The sequence below is a fragment of the Pan paniscus genome, chromosome 1 (assembly GCF_029289425.2).
Source record: "Pan paniscus chromosome 1, NHGRI_mPanPan1-v2.0_pri, whole genome shotgun sequence".
Taxonomy (NCBI): Eukaryota; Metazoa; Chordata; class Mammalia; order Primates; family Hominidae; genus Pan; species Pan paniscus.
Genome location: NC_073249.2, coordinates 22,481,508 through 22,500,600, shown reverse-complemented (window position 1 = coordinate 22,500,600; position 19,093 = coordinate 22,481,508). Strand labels below are relative to the sequence as shown.

Sequence of the window (19,093 nt, the reverse complement as noted above, 5' to 3'; positions counted from 1 at the left end):
ACATACTTTCTTTTCTGTTCACATGACCCCTGACCCTCTCTTCTTCATCACTCAGAATGTGCGCTCTATGAGGGTAGGATCTATGCCTTTCCCCTATCCACTATTATGTCCCCAGTGCCTAGAAGTACAGTGGGTGTTCCATAAACATGTGATGAATAAATCATGGATGTTAGGGGAAAAAAAAAAACCTCTGCTATTAATACAGGAATAAAATATCTTTCAGACATAGTGGCAGACATTTAATATTTCTGAAAAGGTTCCCACACTGTCTACTTTTTAATAACAATTTCTCTAATAAATTAAACAAGGTTAAAATTCAATGAATTTTCTTCTGTCAGATAGGTTAATGTTTTTTGGCAGGGACTACAAATTTACTCAATAACAAAACAAAGACAAATGAACCATATTTAAATATATTGTCCCTGAAAAATATGTCTAGTTTCTCGAACATTCAACAGACAACACAGATTATTTCCATTCCTGTTATGCAAAAAGGCAAATGATTAAGTAAAACAAACATTTATACACCTTTGAAAGAGAATCAACTTATTTGATTACAATTTAGATAGTGAAGTCACATTTTCTTTCCTTTGTGTTCTTACCTTCACATGAACAGCCCTGTCTTATTAAACCCACCATCAAGGAGGTACACTGATGACACTTGGTAGGAGTAGTAAAAGATTTTACAAAAAACTGGTGAGTCTTGCGCTGCAAAACAAATTGATAAAAAAACACACAGATTGTTTAAAAGATTTCCATAATGTGAGTCCTTATGCCCCATACCACTTTCTAGAATGTTTTCTAAATAGGAATAGAATGAATTACTTCCATTTCTCATTACATCTTCTTATAGTTTATGGTCTTTAAACATTTTTATTAGGTAATTTGAACTGGACTAAGCTAAAATAATTAAGAAGTTAAATGATAATCAATTGCTCTTGAATGCCATTTTAAAAGTATGTAAAATAAACAATAGCTTTTTTGGGGGGCTCATAAATCTTAGCTTCAGAATTTTAATAAATTATCCAAATTATTGTTCAGCAAATAGTTAAGTAAAATATTGCATATTTATACTGATACAAATATAGGATTTTAATATGCTTTATACCTTCTTAGGAAAAAGAGTTATTTAAAATTATTGTTTCTACCGTAAATCATGCATTTCTCTTTCTGGGACCAAGGACAAATAATATGCTTCACGAATCAGTTTCCTCCTATGGAAAGAGGCAGTATAACACTTGAGCAGATAAGAATACACAAATATTATTCCAGAGACAGATGGCAGATTGAAATTTCTTATTGAATACACCGTAGTTAAAGGTATCTTAGTCTTACCTGATTTACATGGTGGTAAGCAAATGTAGATTTTATCTCTTTGGAATATTCCTTTGTTTTCCAAATTAATTCTCTTAGCATGTTTTAACAATAAATGATGTATAATAAATAACCTTTCATTCTGTTGTGTGAACTTAGGAAAAATTACTAAATTCCTCTCTGTCTCACTTTCCTTATCTACAAAACAGGATAAATAATAGTATCTACCTAACGGAGTGGTTAAATGAGTATTAATATAAACAAAGCCTTTCAAACAGTACCTGGTACATACTAAGTACTCAAAAAAAATAATTTCAACTCTTATTTTAGATTTGTGGGTACACGTGCAGGTTTGTTACCTGAGTATATTATATGATGCTGAAGTTTAGGGCATGACCGATCCACATTACCCAAGTACTGAGCATAGTACCCAATTTTTTAGCCCTGGCACCCCTCCCTCCTTCCCCTTCTCTAGTAGTCCCCAGAGTCTTTTGTTGCCATCTTTATGTCCATGGGTACCCAATGTTATTTGAATTTTGCTATTTTTTTCTCTTTTAAATGTGTGATTGATTTAAACTACTAAGAACTCTACTCCATATTCTAATAAATTATGAATACTGATTTTAAAAGGTTATCAAGTAGCATTTATTTCAGTAGACACTAACATATGAACAAAAAACTAAAGGGAATATTTGAAGCTTTAAAATTCAAGTTAAAAATAAATCTTGTTCTTTTCAACTGGGATATATGATTTGTACACTACAAAAGAAATTAAAAAAATAAAAGTAGATTATCTTTTTACATAGAAAAACCTGACTACCAGCATTAGTCAGAGAATGGGGTGAGAGTCTCAAATTTAGAGTGGTCATGAGCTCTGGTCCAACCTCAAAGCATTCTGTTCTAGAAGTTCCTCACGATCTTTTGGTCAGTTTCAAAGCAGCACTGGGATTTGACTCTAAGTAGAACACAGTCTATCTTATTACTAACTCTGCAACTGCTCCTATAGCTTCTGAGTCCCAGTCAGGGTACAGACACTGTACCAGTACTTTACATAATTCATCTTATTTCATGCAAATAACCACCTTGGAAAGATAGATATTATTTCCTTATATGAAGGAATCTATTAAAATCATAAAATTTTGCTCTTTCTCCTGTATACTACTTTTTAATTTTTGGCTCTTTGAGAAACTATTATGAGTAAATTTTCTAGTGCTAACTTTTTCAATTGTTCAAAATGCATTAATGCAAAAGACGTAAAGTTATTTTACTGGTTAGTCCTAGAGGCTTTGAATACAAAGAAGGAAAAATTAATCAACTGCTCTAAGTAGCTTCATGTTTTTCTTCTTCTAAACGGTAACAAGACATATCTGAAACAGTAGCAATGAAACAACTCTAGGGTTGACAAATTTATCAGTAATTCTCCATAATACCTCCCGAATTACGCATATACATGTCATACACTTCCTCTCCAGCAAGAGATCTATTCAGGATGTCACAATTCTGAGTATGACAGCAGGGGAAAATATAACAACCCAGTGTTTTGGCTGAGCATTAATTTTAGGTAATAAATCATCCAACTGGTAGGTGCTGGTTAAATTATAGGAGAGGTTGTGTAATCTACTACTAAAGATTAACGGGTTTATATTTCACTAATCTCCACTAAGGATAGTATAACATAACATAATTAAAGATCGTTATTCTGAGGCCATCAATCTTTAGGTAATACACAATAGGATTTTGTTTTTGTTTTGGTGTGAAAATGTATAAAGAAAGACACAGGAATGATCGATCTTAGGGTCTAGATTCCTTGGCTTCTAATATCCCTGTTTCCTGCCTCCTGGTCAATATTTGATATCTAATACTTCCCTTTGTGGACAGCTGGAAGAAGAGAAAAAAATGAAAAGAAAAAAATCTAGTAAGAAAGGTATTAAAGTATGGACTAAAATTAGAATTTTAGATTATGTGATCATTTGGAGTAGAAAGAATTAACTATAACCTCAAATTTCAAAGTGGTGATTAGAAAGAGTTCTTTTCTACTCTGATTTTTTCTGTGTTGTAGATTTTAAGCTACACATTGGAGAAAGTAAAATGTTTTTAATAGAAGATGTAAGAGCCAAGTAGAACCAAGTACAACTCTTGGTGAAAGCTTAAAAATTTACTGTAGATAATTAAACTTTTACCACTAATAAATGACAAGTCAAAGAGTATCTCACACAACCCTTTCTTTTTTACAAAAAATTTTAAAATGTTTTAAAGAAATTAAATTTTCTGGCCAGGCACGGTACCTTATGCCCGTAATCCCAAGCACTTTGGGAGGCCAAGGAGGGCGGATCACGAGGTCCAGAGATCGAGACCATCCCAGCCAATATGGTGAAACCCCGTCTCTATTAAAAATACAAAAATTAGCTGGGCATGGTGGCATGCGCCTATAGTCCCAGCTACTCGGGAGGCTGAGGCAGGAGAACTGCTTAAATCTGGTAGGCAGAGGCTGCAGCGAGCTGAGATCACGCCACTGCACTCCGGCCTGGCGACAAAACGAGACTTCGTCTCAAAAAAAAAAAAAAAAAAAAAAAAATTTAATTTTCTTTTTAAAAATATTTTTTCTTCCCTTTTAAAATTTCTATTTTGAGATAATTATAGATTCACTTCTCTATCTTTTAAAAAACATGAAATAAATTTTATTTCTTGGGGAGAAATATTAGGTGCAACAAACTAAGTTAATATTTAATTCATAAAATAATATCAGCTTGATAGACGCCTCACTCTAGTTTTATTTTGTCTTATTTTGCCTTTTCATCCTTGATCATCCAATACCTTGGATATGTATATATCTTTATAAATTAGATAGTCTGAGTATGTGTTTTTAATTTATATAAATGTGTTTCTGTTATATATCAATTACATTTTAGGAATCTTTCCCCTATTTCCAACTCCCTACTGCCATAAAAAATACAGTAATAAACATCTTCATCATGTTGCCTAATGAATCTGTATGGAGGTTTTTGTAAAGGAAAGAGATTTTTCTGATGAAATGAGATTGCTGAGTCATACAGCTTACGTATGACTCTACACTGTCTAGGTTCTCTCCAGAATGGCTGTACCCGTTTATACTTCCAGTATCCACGTGTGAAGCTGCCTGTTTCTCCACATCCATGACGTCATCTTACTTAATTTTATCTTGATTTTGAATAGAAAGTGATAGTAATTCTAAAATTAAATTTTAAAAATTTCTCCAATGATTAATGAAGTTGGACATTTCTTCACATGCTTGTTGACCATCAGGATTTCGTCTTCTGGGAATTATTTATATCACTTGCCAATCTTTCAATGGGATTTCTAGTCTTTTTCATATGGAGTTGCAGGAGTTTCTTATGTATTTTAGAAATAAGCCTCTTATTAGTGGTAAACATTGCAGATATCTTCCACTAGTCTGTCATCATCTGTTAACAATGCTTTCACTGTAAAAGCATTTTTAATTTTGATGTAAAGCCCACAAATATTTTCACCTTATGCTTGTGATTTGAGATCTTATATTTATTCCCAGTCACAAAAAATTTTTCTACATTTTCTGTTTTAAATTTTTAAAATCAAATTAATAGATACACATGGTTGAAAAAGTAAAATGGTATTACAATGCTTATGACAAAATCAGAAGTATTCCTCCTACTTCCTACAGGCAATTTCATTTAACTCTTCTTTTTTAAAAGCTATTTCCCTCCTTCTGTAATAGGTATCTATATGGGCGGGGCAGAGCTGGGGTGGAAAGCCTATACTACAGTTTTTTGATTTGAGATGTTATCTGTTCACTTCCTGCTATGGTAGAGAAGGATATGGCCCTTTTACACTATCTACTCCCTTTTTTCATTTTTCCCAATATTGTTATAGTAGTTTTAGCTTAAAATTTATATGTAATGTCTAAGTTATTATGACTAGAGAATCATTATTCACTAATAAGAAGTACACTATGGTTATCATCTTACTTGTATAACCTCATGATTTTTCTAAAATCAATAGTTCCCCTCCCACCCTCGACTTTTACCTTTCTGTATCTCTATCACTAAATCTTCCAGACTCTTCTAAGGAACTGTAAAATCTCCTGGAATCTATTTACCACATGGTCAAACACACTGGAAGCCTTTCAGCCCCCTTACCCCTTTCTATTGACCTGAAGACAACCCTGCTGAAGCCCTCTGGTTTCCTATTACAGTCTTTCTCTTAACCGGTCTGTGTACAATTTCTTCTTCTATAGACCTCATGTCTCTCTTTCCTTGTCCCCTTCCTTGTTCTGGTAGAACTAATTAAGTTTCCTTAGAAAGTAGCACATGGGTGATAAAAATTTCTTTGAGATCTGGAATTTCTCAAAATGCAATTTTTTCCCCCCTGCAACTCGATGGGACATTTGACAGGGAATCAAAAATTCTAGCTTGAAATCATTTTACCTTCTAACTATTCTTTTCATTTTGCCTTGGGTAAGTATGTCATTTCAATTCCTGAATATGTGGATGTCATCTTTTTTAAATCTCCTTAAAGGTTTAAAAAGTTCTATCTTTGGTATCTTGAAAACTCACACAATGATGTGACTGGGGACAGGTATTTGTCATCCACTAGTGCTAGTAGGCACTGATGGAACTGTGCAATCTGGAAACATGTCTTTTAGTTATAGGAAAAAGTCTTTTACTTACTTGATAATTTCCTTCCTTTTCTTTTTTCTGTTTTCCCTTTCAGGAACTTCTATTTGTTGGATATGGATTTCTCATATTTTCTTTTCCTAATTTCTACCTGATTTTTTGCAATATTTTCTAAGCCATCCCCATCAAGCTACCAATGACTTTCTTCACAGAATTGGAAAAAACTACTTTAAAGTTCATATGGAACCAAAAAAGAGCCCGCATTGCCAAGGCAATCCTAAGCCAAAAGAACAAAGCTGGAGGCATCACACTACCTGATTTCAAACTATACTACAAGGCTACAGTAACCAAAACAGCATGGTACTGGTACCAAAACAGAGATATAGATCAATGGAACAGAACAGAGCCCTCAGAAATAACGCCGCATATCTACAACTATCTGATCTTTGACAAACCTGACAAAAACAAGCAATGGGGAAAGGATTCCCTATTTAATAAATGGTGCTGGGAAAACTGGCTAGCCATATGTAGAAAGCTGAAACTGGATCCCTTCCTTGCCCCTTATACAAAAATCAATTCAAGATGGATTAAAGATTTAAACGTTAGACCTCAAACCATAAAAACCCTAGAAGAAAACCTAGGCATTACCATTCAGGACATAGGCATGGGCAAGGACTTCATGTCTAAAACACCAAAAGCAATGGCAACAAAAGCCAAAATTGACAAATGGGATCTAATTAAACTAAAGAGCTTCTGCACAGCAAAAGAAACTACCATCAGAGTGAACAGGCAACCTACAAAATGGGAGAAAATTTTCACAACCTACTCATCTGACAAAGGGCTAATATCCAGAATCTACAATGAACTCAAACAAATTTACAAGAAAAAAACAACCCCATCAAAAAGTGGGTGAAGGACATGAACAGACACTTCTCAAAAGAAGACATTTATGCAGCCAAAAAACACATGAAAAAATGCTCATCATCACTGGCCATCAGAGAAATGCAAATCAAAACCACAATGAGATACCACCTCACACCAGTCAGAATGGCAATCATTAAAAAGTCAGGAAACAACAGGTGCTGGAGAGGATGTGGAGAATTCTCAAATTTATCTTGTGACTCATCTACTGAATTTAAAAAATATTTATCATATTTTCTTTAACTTGAGACTTCTTGTTCTCATATTGCTCTGTTTCTTTCTGCTTTTTCCATTGTCCCTTTTTCCTTCAACGAAAACAGGAAATATTTGATCTTTTTCTTTGAGACAGGGTCTCACCATGTCACTGAGGCTGGAGTTTAGTGGTGCGATCTCGGCTCACTGCAGCCTTGACCTCCCAGGCTCAAGTGATCCTCCCTCCTCAACCCCCAAGTAGCTGGCACTATAGGTGCACATCACCACACCTGGCTAATTTTTGTATTTTTCATATAGACAGGGTTTTGCCATGCTGCCCAGGTAGGTCTCGAACTCCTGGGCTCAAGCAATCAGCCCGCCTAAGCCTACCAAAATGCTGGCATTACAGGTGTGAGCCACCACGTATCCCTGATCTTTTTCCTTTGTTAGATAATTTTGAAATGTCTACTGACTGTTGGGAATCTTAACATTTTTAAGAGTCAGTAAAAAAGCTAAAGAGATTTTGTGTCTATCTATGTGTCCACGTGTGAGAGCAAACATATGATGTGCTTGTTAAGAAAGGACCTAGCCATCTCATTAGGGAGCCCCAAATGACATTATCGATAGGTCTTTTCTGGGCCATTCAGTGGACCCGAGGATCCACTGATATCCTCTCTAAGCAGAGTGGGGAGGAGGAGGCTACAGTCCCAAGAGTCAGTATTCTGGGAGCTAAGCAGAGGAAAGGATTTGAAGTCTCGCCATTCAGTACATGGACTTTTGCCAAATCTCAACTATTTGCGGTTTTGCACTTCTTTCTCTCACCAACCAGTGAGCCTGGTTGGTGCCCTTAAATTTGTGATCTCTTTGGTTTAATTACTTCACAAAATTAACGTATTGCTGAGTTGGGGTAGTTGTCTGGTTTTCAGAACTGGTATAACACTTTATGTGGACTTTGAATCAATTCTCTAATTTACTCTAGACTCCTGCTTCACTCTTGCCTCTCAAAGTACTTGGTGTCTTATCATTTTGGTTGTCTGAAGCTTGTTCTCTAGCACATTGCTTGAGAAGGGGTATGGGAACAGTATTTCCTGAGCTCTTGCATGTTCTTAATAGTTTTCTGTGGCCTTCATTTTTGGAGTATGCTTTACTATCCTTAAAATATTAAATCCTTAAAAATCTTTCACTTGTACTTTCCTTGGGTATCTTAAATGTGTTATTTCACTGCTGTTGTTTTTAGCATACTGCTACTATGAAAAAATCTGATGATAATCTCATTTTCTTTCCCCTTTAAGTGACATATTTTTTGCCTGAATGCCCAATATTTTTCCTTTTATTTATAAACCTTTAGTTTACTAGAGTGTTTTCTTTTGGTTGGGTTGTCATATATCTTAACTTTCCTGTTTTTCATCTTATCTTCCCTCCTACTAACTTGTTTTTCTGTGATATCCATTTTACCCCTTCTACTATTAAAGTCATCTATTTAATTATTTCAGCAATTATGTTTTCATGTCAAGTATTCCCAATTTATTTTTCTTCCTAACTACCTTATCCTGCCTCATGTTACCAACATACTTCTTATCTCTTTAAGGATATTTTTTATGTTTATTTTAAATTCATGTTCTATCTGGCCTTAAAATTTTGCTTTATCTGGGCACAGGTTATTTCAGTTTGTCTTTCTTCTATATCAGTTATATTTTTTGTATATTTTTTCAGGTCTATTGACCTCTCTCTCTCATTTTGTGGTTTATCCAAGGTTTATGTTCTGGAGAGGCAGATCATTCAGTTTTCCAATTTCTGGAATTTCTTTGTGGGAGCTTGAGACAAGCAACTAAATCTTCTCATTCTACCATATGTAATACTTCAGTCATATTTACGTCAAATAGAATGGGAAAAAAAGTCCACCTGAATTTTTCACTAAACGTTTTTCTTTCTCACTGGTTTATTGATTTCAGTCTCAGATTCTTCCACAAGTGGCCTCAACTTAATGCCTTACTGAGGCATATACTGCTTAGAGGAAGTGCTACTTCTTATTATAACAGACTTCAAAACATTGAATTTAAGAAGATGAAAAAGTGCTGTATGCTCTCCCTACCTTTCCTATTGGTGATTATTTGCATTCACACAGAATTTATTTTATAAGTTTTTCTGTTTGTAAATTTGAAGAAATAATATCAAAAAAATCACAGCAAATGCATAGAGCAGATAAAATTCATTTTTTTTGGAACACACTATGCTTATAACTAAATTGAGTACCTTAGGTGGAAAGCCAGTTGAACCAGGACATCCTTTTTTCCTTAAGGTTGGTGTGTGAACTGAAAGTGGAGTGGAGTCTACAGTCTGAACCCAGGAGCAAAAAAGGAAATAAATGTCATGAAACACTCCATTAATTTCAAATATAACTAGAAAGAAGCCAAAATAAATAAAATAAAACAAAACATCAATAAGGCAAAAAGTTCTACTAATTAATAATAAAGAAAACCTCAATAAAGCTAAAATTCTCATAGTGTTGATAATTTAAATCTCTGCCTGCAATATCTACGAATGAAATATTTGTTCAATTAGTAAGTTACTTTAGTCTGGAAATATAAAAATAAATCATTTGGATCAAATGATTCAAATAAAAAAAGCCACAGCATGTGGCCTACATAAATATGAGGATATTAATTTTTACATTCATCTGAATTTGCCATATTCTAAAAAGTATCTGAAAATGATTTATAATAAAATATTTAGAATATTCTTTTAACTACTCAACTTTCATACATAGAACATATATTACATATATAGAACACAGCTCTGGATGTGAATACATAGACAGAGACTGACACTGGGATTTTTGTGCACAATTAATTTCCAAAGAAGGGAATTATTTAATTTTATTGTAATTATTTAATATTATTGGAATTCTGACTTTAATACAAATTTAGTCACATACCATATCTTTCTTAGGTAGCTATGTAAAATATGGTCTTCTTTTATGGGGTTTTATTGTAATATTATTTCTTTGAATGCAAAGAACCAATCATTCCACTGGATGTTATTATGGGGAAAAAAGAGCCACTGCTTAATCAGCAAAGTAGTGAGAAAAAAAAAAAAAAAAAGACATGGAAAGTAACTTCCTTTCAGGATGCCAAGCAAAAAAATAAAAGGAAAACACTAGTCTTTGTATAAAGAACAGAATATTTTAAAATATTATAAGAAAAATGGATGGTCCTTTCTTTGCTGCTATTATACAACCTCATCTTTGTTGTTACTATACAACAATCTATCTTTGTTACCATACAACCTCCAAAAACAGAATATTTTATAAGCACTACAGCCTTAAAACAAAATTCAGTTGAGTTTCTCAGAGTTTTCTGTTTGTGAGTTTGGCTCTAATTTAGATTTTATTTACTTTTAAATAGCTTGAAAAAGTTTTAAACCAAACTTATAATTTAACATTTGAAAAGATACATATGAAAGATAAAAGAGAGGAACACTGAAAATCTATACAAAAGTTAATAAAAAACAATAGGAAACAAAGTCGTCAAATTTACATAGAAAGTCCAAAGGTTATTAGAATTTAAAAAAATTAAGCAAGGGTGCTGGATACAAGATCTACAGAGTTTATAAAGACAAGGCAATGCACAGTAAGAAAATGTATTTAAAAAGAATCCCAGTCACCACAGCAACAAAAAATTTAAGGTACCTAGGAACAAATCTAACAAGCAATATGAAATACACTGAAAATAATGAAACTTTATTGAAGGATATAAGAGAATCCCTAATATGTATACTATGTTCATAGATGGAATACCCAGTATCATGAAAGATGTCAATTCTCCTCAAATAGATCTATACATTAATGCAATTCCAATCAAAAGCCCCATGTGAAATTTGACAAGCTGACCTTAAAAGTAATATGAAAAACTAAAAGGTCAAGAAGAAAAGGAAGAAGGTATGTGGGATGGCTCACCATACCAGGTATCAGGAATTATTTTAGAGTGAAAGTAATTGTAATTAAGACAATTTACTGTCAATGCAGGAAAAACCAAAAGAACAATGGAAAAGAATTGAGAGTATCCAAACAGATCCATGCATATAAAGCAGAAATAGACATTACAAATCGATGGGGGGAAATATAGCAGGGTCACTTGTTCACATGGGAAAAAGACATTAGAAGCCCATTTCCCATTATACATAACAATATATATCAGTTTGATTAAGGTCCTAAACAAGTAAAAGCAAAATTTAAAAACTTTTAGAAGAAAATATAGAAGAAAATCTTTATAATCTCTGCATAGAGAAGAACTGTTTTAAAAAGACATAAAAAGCAGAAGTCATAAAGAAAAAGACTGATAAATCTGACTATTTTAAAATCAAAACTTTTGCAAGACAAAAAGACACCACAAATAAAATTTTAAAATAAGCCACAGACTGGGAGAAAATATTTGCAATGCATATAGCTAGCAAAGAATTAGTATCTAGAGTATATAATGAACACAAAAAGCTATAGGAAAAATGATTCAATAGAACAACAAAGGACACAAACAGGCAAATCATCAATGGTCAATAAACATACAAAAAGATGCTGAATAACACTAGAAAACAGATGTAAGGTAATACAAAAATGACACTTAATATCCATCAAGCTGGCAAAAGTTAATGTGTGACTGTGAGGTGAGGATGTGGGGAAATGGGGAACTCACACACACTGCTGGGGGAGTGAAAATTGGTCCAACCACTGTGGAAAACAATTTGGCAAGATCCAGTTAAACTTGAAAATGCATATAACATACAACTCAGTAATTCCACTAAGTATACATGCCAAACAAACTCTGTACATTTGCAAAAACAGATATTAGGATATTCATTTCAGCACTGATAATAATGAAAAATTGGAAACAACCTAAATATCCAAGTGCAGGAGAATGGATAAGTAGTTGTGGTATATGCCACAGTTATAATGAATGAACTAAATGAACACATATCTGTAGGAATAAACCTGAAAAGCAGACTTCTGAATGAAAAAAATTACAAAAGGATACAGGTAATATTTATGTAAATTATGAACACATAATAAGCACTACTATGTATCATTTATGGATACAAATGAAATGAACATCTAAAACCAAGAAAGGGAAGATGCACATCAGCTTCAGGATATTTAGATATGTCTGGGAAAGAAGAGTGGGGAATGGTATACACGAGGATGTTTCAACTGTTTCTGAAATATTTTTGAATAAAAACCTGAAAAACAAGCAAAATTTTCATATCTGTTTAATCTGTGGGTGATACTTACATGGGTGTTTATATTCTCTGAATGCTTGAAATATTTTATCATTAAAACAAAAATGTATAATCTCAAAATATTAAAACAATTATAGCTAAAAACACAAGAGGGTCTCATTAACTTAAACAGTTTGGGGGAGTCTGTCACAGAGTTGGAAAAATCAAGTCAGAACCTGACTACAACCTCACACTTCACTTCAGACAACTCTTCAGATTGGACTATCTGCTTCTATTGGAATGCTAGACACAGCTCTGGAGATTTAAGAAAAGGAAAGCAAAGGAGCTTTGTCTGAATCGTGATGCTGAATGAAGAACCAGAGCTGATCTTAAGGTAGGATGGTATGGACTGAGGTACAGCATTCTTTTGACTTGTGGAAGAAATGATCTCTGTTAAGAAAATTGGCCTATTGGCTATTTAAAACCATTGATTGACATGAAGTGTAAACACAACACAGTTTTTTTTGCACTATTAAATGTCAGGATTTAGTTGACTGTTACCAATTTAGCAGTTAGAATGAACTATTCAGTTGCCAGAAGTGGCTATTTTATTTTTCAGCTCTATTTATGATGTAACAGGTTAGTTATATCATGACCTATTACATTTATTAGAAGAATTAAAATATGAGAATGGCACCTGCACTGCCATTTGCCTAGTTTCTAATAATTCAAAAATTTACATAATTAATCTTCTGTTCTACATAGTTCTCTAATTAAAATAAAGACTATCTTTCTAGTTAGTTTTGTCTATTTCAGATTGACTATTTGAGGACAATGTGCTCTTTAGTTTTTTACTTCTACCTACATTATCAGTTAAATGTAATGATCTCCAATAGACTGTAACTTATTACATATTTGGTTAAGAGGAGAGAGACAGACTTGTTTTATTCAATTCCCTCTTTTCTGACAGAAGTGAAAAGTTGGGGAGCAGGGATGCTCCAATAAGGCACCTTAACTGGCTCAGCTTCACTAGATGTGGAAGGAGATGTGGACCGTGACTGGATGTGAAACTTGACGCTCGGGTTCCATACATATGTGTTCTCAACGGGATCAGTCTAGGAAAATAAGTCGGGAAAAATAAAAACCCAAAAAATCACTTTTCAACAATGTGCAGTCTTAGCAAATTTCTGTAAGGCATGATTATGACAACATTTCTTGAGAAAGGAGGATAACAAACTTTAGTTTGAATATTCACATTAGGGATACATCATTATACAAAAGCATAACCACTACCTTTAATGTAAACAAGGATTGACAGAATAGTTAACCAAAGGCTCCTCCCTGATCTTCACTGTTGATCTGTTACTTTGAGCCCTGGTCCTACTGCACATTCTATGTTGGTATTCCACATGGAACTTTTTATTTCACAAAATGAATCATACATGTGAAATAAATGCCGAGTACTTAATAGAGATACATACGGCAGATTAAAGATAACTTTGTCCTTGATAAGAATGAAGTTTGGTCTTTTACTACTCATTAATTGAAAGTAAAAAAAACCTAACCTATCAGTTTTGTGCAGGACACTAAAGTAAGTCTTCCCTTTATTTTGCATCAGTAGAAAAACCAGCACTTATATTCAGTCGCATCCTTTTACACCAAGTATTTTTAGAAATTAAAAATGCTTTGGGTTAAAATTTAGCATAAAAGATCTTATGAACCATACTGATTGAACCATACTAGTCAGTATGGCAAGTTTCAGAGTTACTAGGATTGAGTTTTTAAAATGGAAGGACAATGAAGGTAATTTGGAAAAGTGGTTCAGGAACTTACTTTGAATATGTTGTACAGCAAAACAATGTTTAGATCAGAAATCACAAATCATAAAAACACCATCAGTTTAAGAATTTAAACATGAACTTATAATTATTTTCCTTTGTTTTTACTATGGCTATATTTTAGAGGGAAGACATGATGATAACGTATCCCTTAGAAATGCCACTGCTGAAAGAGTCAGGTGCAGTTGAGACTGCTGGCAAAGTAGAACTATTAATACAATGAATTAAAATACAATGATGCCCTTGTACTCAAAACTAAGTGAAAAGCAAAATTTCACTTGGAATGAATGATAAATAATTGAGAGTAGAAACACTTGGAAAAGAAGGTTCCCCTAGAAATTAACTTCATAGATTTGTTTTTAGCTCAACAGAACTCTGGGCATGTGGCTTCAATCTCTAAGGGCACAAATTGTTTTCTCAAGTTGGGGATATTTTCCTATTGATAATTAATGTAGAATACTATTAGCAATGTATGCTATGTTGCATATGTTAAAAACAGTCAACTTCTGTTCAATGTGGAGAATTTAAAAAATCTGGCAAGTGTATGGGAAGAACAGGCTAGGAGGCTGGGAAACACTATCATGCCCTCCATTGGTGCCCACCTACGGCCTTCCTGGGTGGTGGGCATGGAAAGGTATTCTGGTAACCACAAAGCCACCACCAGGCCATAAACTTTCAGCTACTGGATTTGGGAGGAGTAGGGAGAAGAAGGGTCTCAGTGAAGGCATTAGGGGTCTTGGAGCAGCAACCACTTACCAACTGCTAGGATACTCAATATTTAAAAAACTGGGCCACTGAACTAAAACTTACCAGCTGAATATCAGCTCTGTACATGTGATGTGGCTGATTTCATGAAACTAGTATGCCTTGTGAAGTTGGAGAGCCAGGCCTGTATCCCATCTCGAGTCCAAATTCAGCACTATTTTTGTTCTACCAGAGGCATCTCCACAGCAGAGTAATTTACTCAAAGTAATCTAATAATCAAGGAGGCTAACTTATATTATCTCCTTTCCTGATAGTAAATTTTGACCAGGAAAAGAAAAAGTAGAAGAAAATGGGACTCAAGACACATTTTGGCCAGTTTACAATTTTATTCAGGGACAGCCATGTAGAAAGTAATCAGTTTAGATTATAAATATGAAATATGACTCTGAGTTGGGAATATGGCAGAAATGTCTTTTAGTTTCTAAAAATCTCCTCCTCCTAGTTTTCATAAGATTATACACATTGCAAGAATTAGGAGTCCATGGAGAGGGGCTTTAGTTAAAATGGAACTGAGAAGCAAAGCAGAATTGATACATTTTATACCAGTAAGAACTTAAAACTGACTGAAATGTCATCTCAAGAAGTTTTAAGGTATCTAAGTAGGGGACTTTCTATGTGTAAGAAACTGAGCCATCTTAAGAAAATTGTAAAGTTTCTGACCTGTTGCAAAAGGCTTTAGCCCCACAGCTTGACAGAAAGACACAAAATGCGAAGTTCCTGTGTGAAAGGTAATGCTGTGTATATGTGAATAGCTGATATAACGGCTTTGTATTATCTGGGTTTGATTATTTCAAAAACTCTTTAAAAATGGGAAAGGCCAAGTATTTGCTGTTTCCAATAGCACTGGTTGAAATTTTACAGCAGGTCTGCTCTTTGAGCTGTTTAAACACATGCTGACAGAAGTTGGGCATACTGTCTTCTACTTTCTCGCATTAAAATTAGAAAATACTGCCTTAAGCCATTTTGTCAGTATATGGACTAATGGAAGGTTATATCACGAAATCAGTGAACCTAAAAAGCAGGGCTTTCTCTAGTCCCAGAGCTGGTTGTTAAAACATTTACCAGCATGTTTGCTGATCCTATGAAAATGTGGTATTATGACAGTGGGATATTGGAGAAAGGAAAAATACACTATCAATTTAATTTGCAACTACACAAATTAGTAACTCTTTTCTTGAGGCTTTTAACACACACCTCTTGGCTCCTCTGTCAAGTCTTATTCTCCTAACTAGTTTTTCTCCAACAATAAAAATGAAAGAGAATATGGATATGGACAAATTTAAAAGTGATTTTCTTTGCTGAATGAGGTAAAAGGTGGTTATTCAGAAATAGAAAATATTTAATTTAAATGAAAATATTTAATTGTAATAAAGTAGAATAATGAAATTTACCATACTAGCTTTTTAGAACTATATACTCTTAAATAAAAATCAATTTCAGAGTTTAAACAAAATCAAGTAATTTTTCCTATAAAAAATATTAAAAATAAGTGAAAATACTGAAATATTTTGAGATGGTATTAGGCATATTAAAAAGTTGAACTATGCCATTTATAGTGATAGTCGTATCTTTAATTTTAAAAACCTATGAATAATTAAAATTTAAAAATTACCACTTTACTTTCAAAGTGTGTTTCTTTTAAAGACAAAAGACAAAGCTTGGTAAAGGTGAATAAACTCAGGGCAAAAACCATTTCAAATATAAAAAAAAATGTCCGGGTCTTTTAAATGAAACCAATGCTAATAACATTAATAGATTTAAGTATTTCATTTCTCGGTTACCACCAGTGTAAACAATATCTCAAAAGTGTTACACCACAAATCACTTATTTTCTTTATTCAAGTTTTAATTATTGCCAACCAGACTGGAATTTTCAGGAAGTTACTAATTTTAACCACAATTAAATGCCTACCAATGCATTTATAATTAATGGCTTATTCTATCCACTAAAAAGCAATTAATTCTATTAAACTTTCAGAATATTCAATGAATACATGCTGGCATTTAAAGACAGCCTATGATTCAGTTTAATAATGAATTGGCAATGACTCTGATATAGTATAGCAGCAAAGCAACTGATTAATACCATTAGTTATTTTATTACAAAGTATTTTAAAACCTTAAAAACAAACATAATCATTATTAATATTTTAGCCACGGAAGTTAAAATATTCTTTTTGTCATTTTTTATGTGCTAAAATACTATAGCATTAAGTATAATAATGCAGCAAAAGCTAATAAACATACATAAATAGCAGAGATATTATAAATTCAATATAAGAAATATCTTTAAGTAAATGCAATTTTTTTTTGTTAGCTAATTTTCTTTTCCTAAGTAAACATACTTTAAGGTGTTACTCTGACGAACAGTCATTAGAAACATCTACTATATTTCAGTATCATTTTACTTAATGCTCTGTTAAAAAAAAAAAAGAGGAAAAGCTGAATATTAGTGGTACTGTCCATACTGCAAAACATTTTAATGCAAAATGTTCATAATGGTCCCTGAAGCTGTTAGGATTTTTCTACTAAAAGATCCTCAAATGTATTTTTACAGTAGTACATTTAAAAAGGTACCCCCCGCCCAGGATCACAGAACTGGTTTTTAGATGACCCACTTATCAAGAATTCCTCAAATTATGGACAGCATGGTTTTCCTATAAATAATAAAAATAACTAAAACCACTCATCTTGAATATGTATCAACAGGCCTTTTCTACTGCCTAAATAATTACAGATTTGCACAAGTAACAACCCCTCTCATAAGAAACCTTGCTTCAAAGTAAAAATCACCAAGATGTGATATGGATTATATATGGTCAACCTACTAAAAACTAGCTTGCATCTAACAAGTTGTTTGTTATTGGTAAACATAAAGTGTAAGTTAAAAAGTCCCAGTTTCTTTTCTTTTTCTTTTTTTTTTTTTCTTTTTGAGACAAGGTCTTTCTCTGTTGCCCTGGGATGTAGGGCAGTGGCACAATCACGGGTCACTACAGCCTTGAATTCTTGAGCCGAACTGATCCTCCTACCTCAGCCTCTAGAGTAGCTGTGAACACAGGCATGTGCCACTATGCCTGGCTAATTTAAAAAAAATTTTTTTGTAGAGGCAGGGTCTCCCTATGTTGCCCAGGATGGTCTCAAACCCTGGGCTCAAGCGATTCTCCCGCCTTGGCCTCCCAAAGTGCTGGGATTACAGGCGTGAGCTACCATGCCTGGCCAAAATCCAGTTTCTATCAATTTTCTTTATCCTCTAGCTAGAAGTATTTTGAAAACAAAGTAGAAGGTAATTTAATATTTTGTATTGAGAACACGTATAAACTCAAATCTTTTAGTGATATATTTATTTCTGTTAATTGAACTTATGATACAAAAACAGTATTACAGAAGTACTATATCATTTGGAAAACAGTAAATACATTTTATTGCTCTAGAACAAATCCTAACAAATGACTAAAGGTTGTGACCAGTAAGGGTAAGCTTACTAGTTATACATAATGCACCTTGTTTCCCTTTAAGAAAATTTATTCTCAAGTTATTTTCAATATACTGATTGGAATATCTAGTCTGGAGAATTTACACATATTCTAAGAAAACATAAGAGAAAGTTAAGCCATACGTGGGCTATAAAATCTCTGCTCCAAACTCTAAATGAACAATCTGAAATAAGACATTCAGTGTTTCTCACTATTAATGAAAGCACTGTGGAAATCTCCCTCATCATTTGTATTTGGACATTAACAATACTATCAATAAAAACTTTTTCTTCTACTATACTTAATACTACTTATAAAGAAAATCATTCAAACCGTAAATGAGGTTTAATAGCATACTAGAAACAAGAATGCAAGAAACATTATTTTGTAATACTACCTCATTCATATGACATTTCATAGTTATTTAATTTTAAATTTATTAAAATACTGCATATTTTCTTGTCTAAAAACATGGTATGTAACATAAAATCTTATGCTACTGTTACAACAGAGGCCATTGTTAAGAATGGTAACTGCATGTGTCCTACTGAAATACACTGATGTCCCAGGGAACACTGAGGTTCTACACTATACCACTGAGATGGTTCTATTTAACAGCTGAGTAATTTGTAATTCTTCAAGCATCTTCACAGGCACTATTACTTTTCAGTGGCTGACTTTTTTTGTGAGATACTTAACCAAAGAAAAATTGAAGGAGGCCAGGAAAGCAGATAACCAAACCTATTATATCTAC

The 19,093-nt window shown here is 33.3% G+C and overlaps 1 protein-coding gene across 22 annotated transcripts in view; it reads right to left on the bottom strand.

Annotated features, from left to right (window-relative positions):
• The window catches only part of CDC42BPA (CDC42 binding protein kinase alpha), a 331,921-nt gene that overhangs the window by 49,621 nt on the left and 263,207 nt on the right, over window positions 1–19,093 (bottom strand). For 10 of the 22 annotated variants that reach the window (XM_034947986.3, XM_034948052.3, XM_034947993.3 and 7 more), the window contains 3 exons: window positions 13,274–13,378; window positions 9,309–9,392; window positions 603–708 (listed from right to left, as the gene is read on the bottom strand). In XM_034947986.3, the coding sequence (XP_034803877.2) occupies window positions 603–708; window positions 9,309–9,392; window positions 13,274–13,378 (295 nt within the window). The remainder of the gene's footprint in view (window positions 1–602; window positions 709–9,308; window positions 9,393–13,273; window positions 13,379–19,093) is intronic. The other 12 variants (XM_034948013.3, XM_034948021.3, XM_034948033.3 and 9 more) reach the window with 2 other exon arrangements.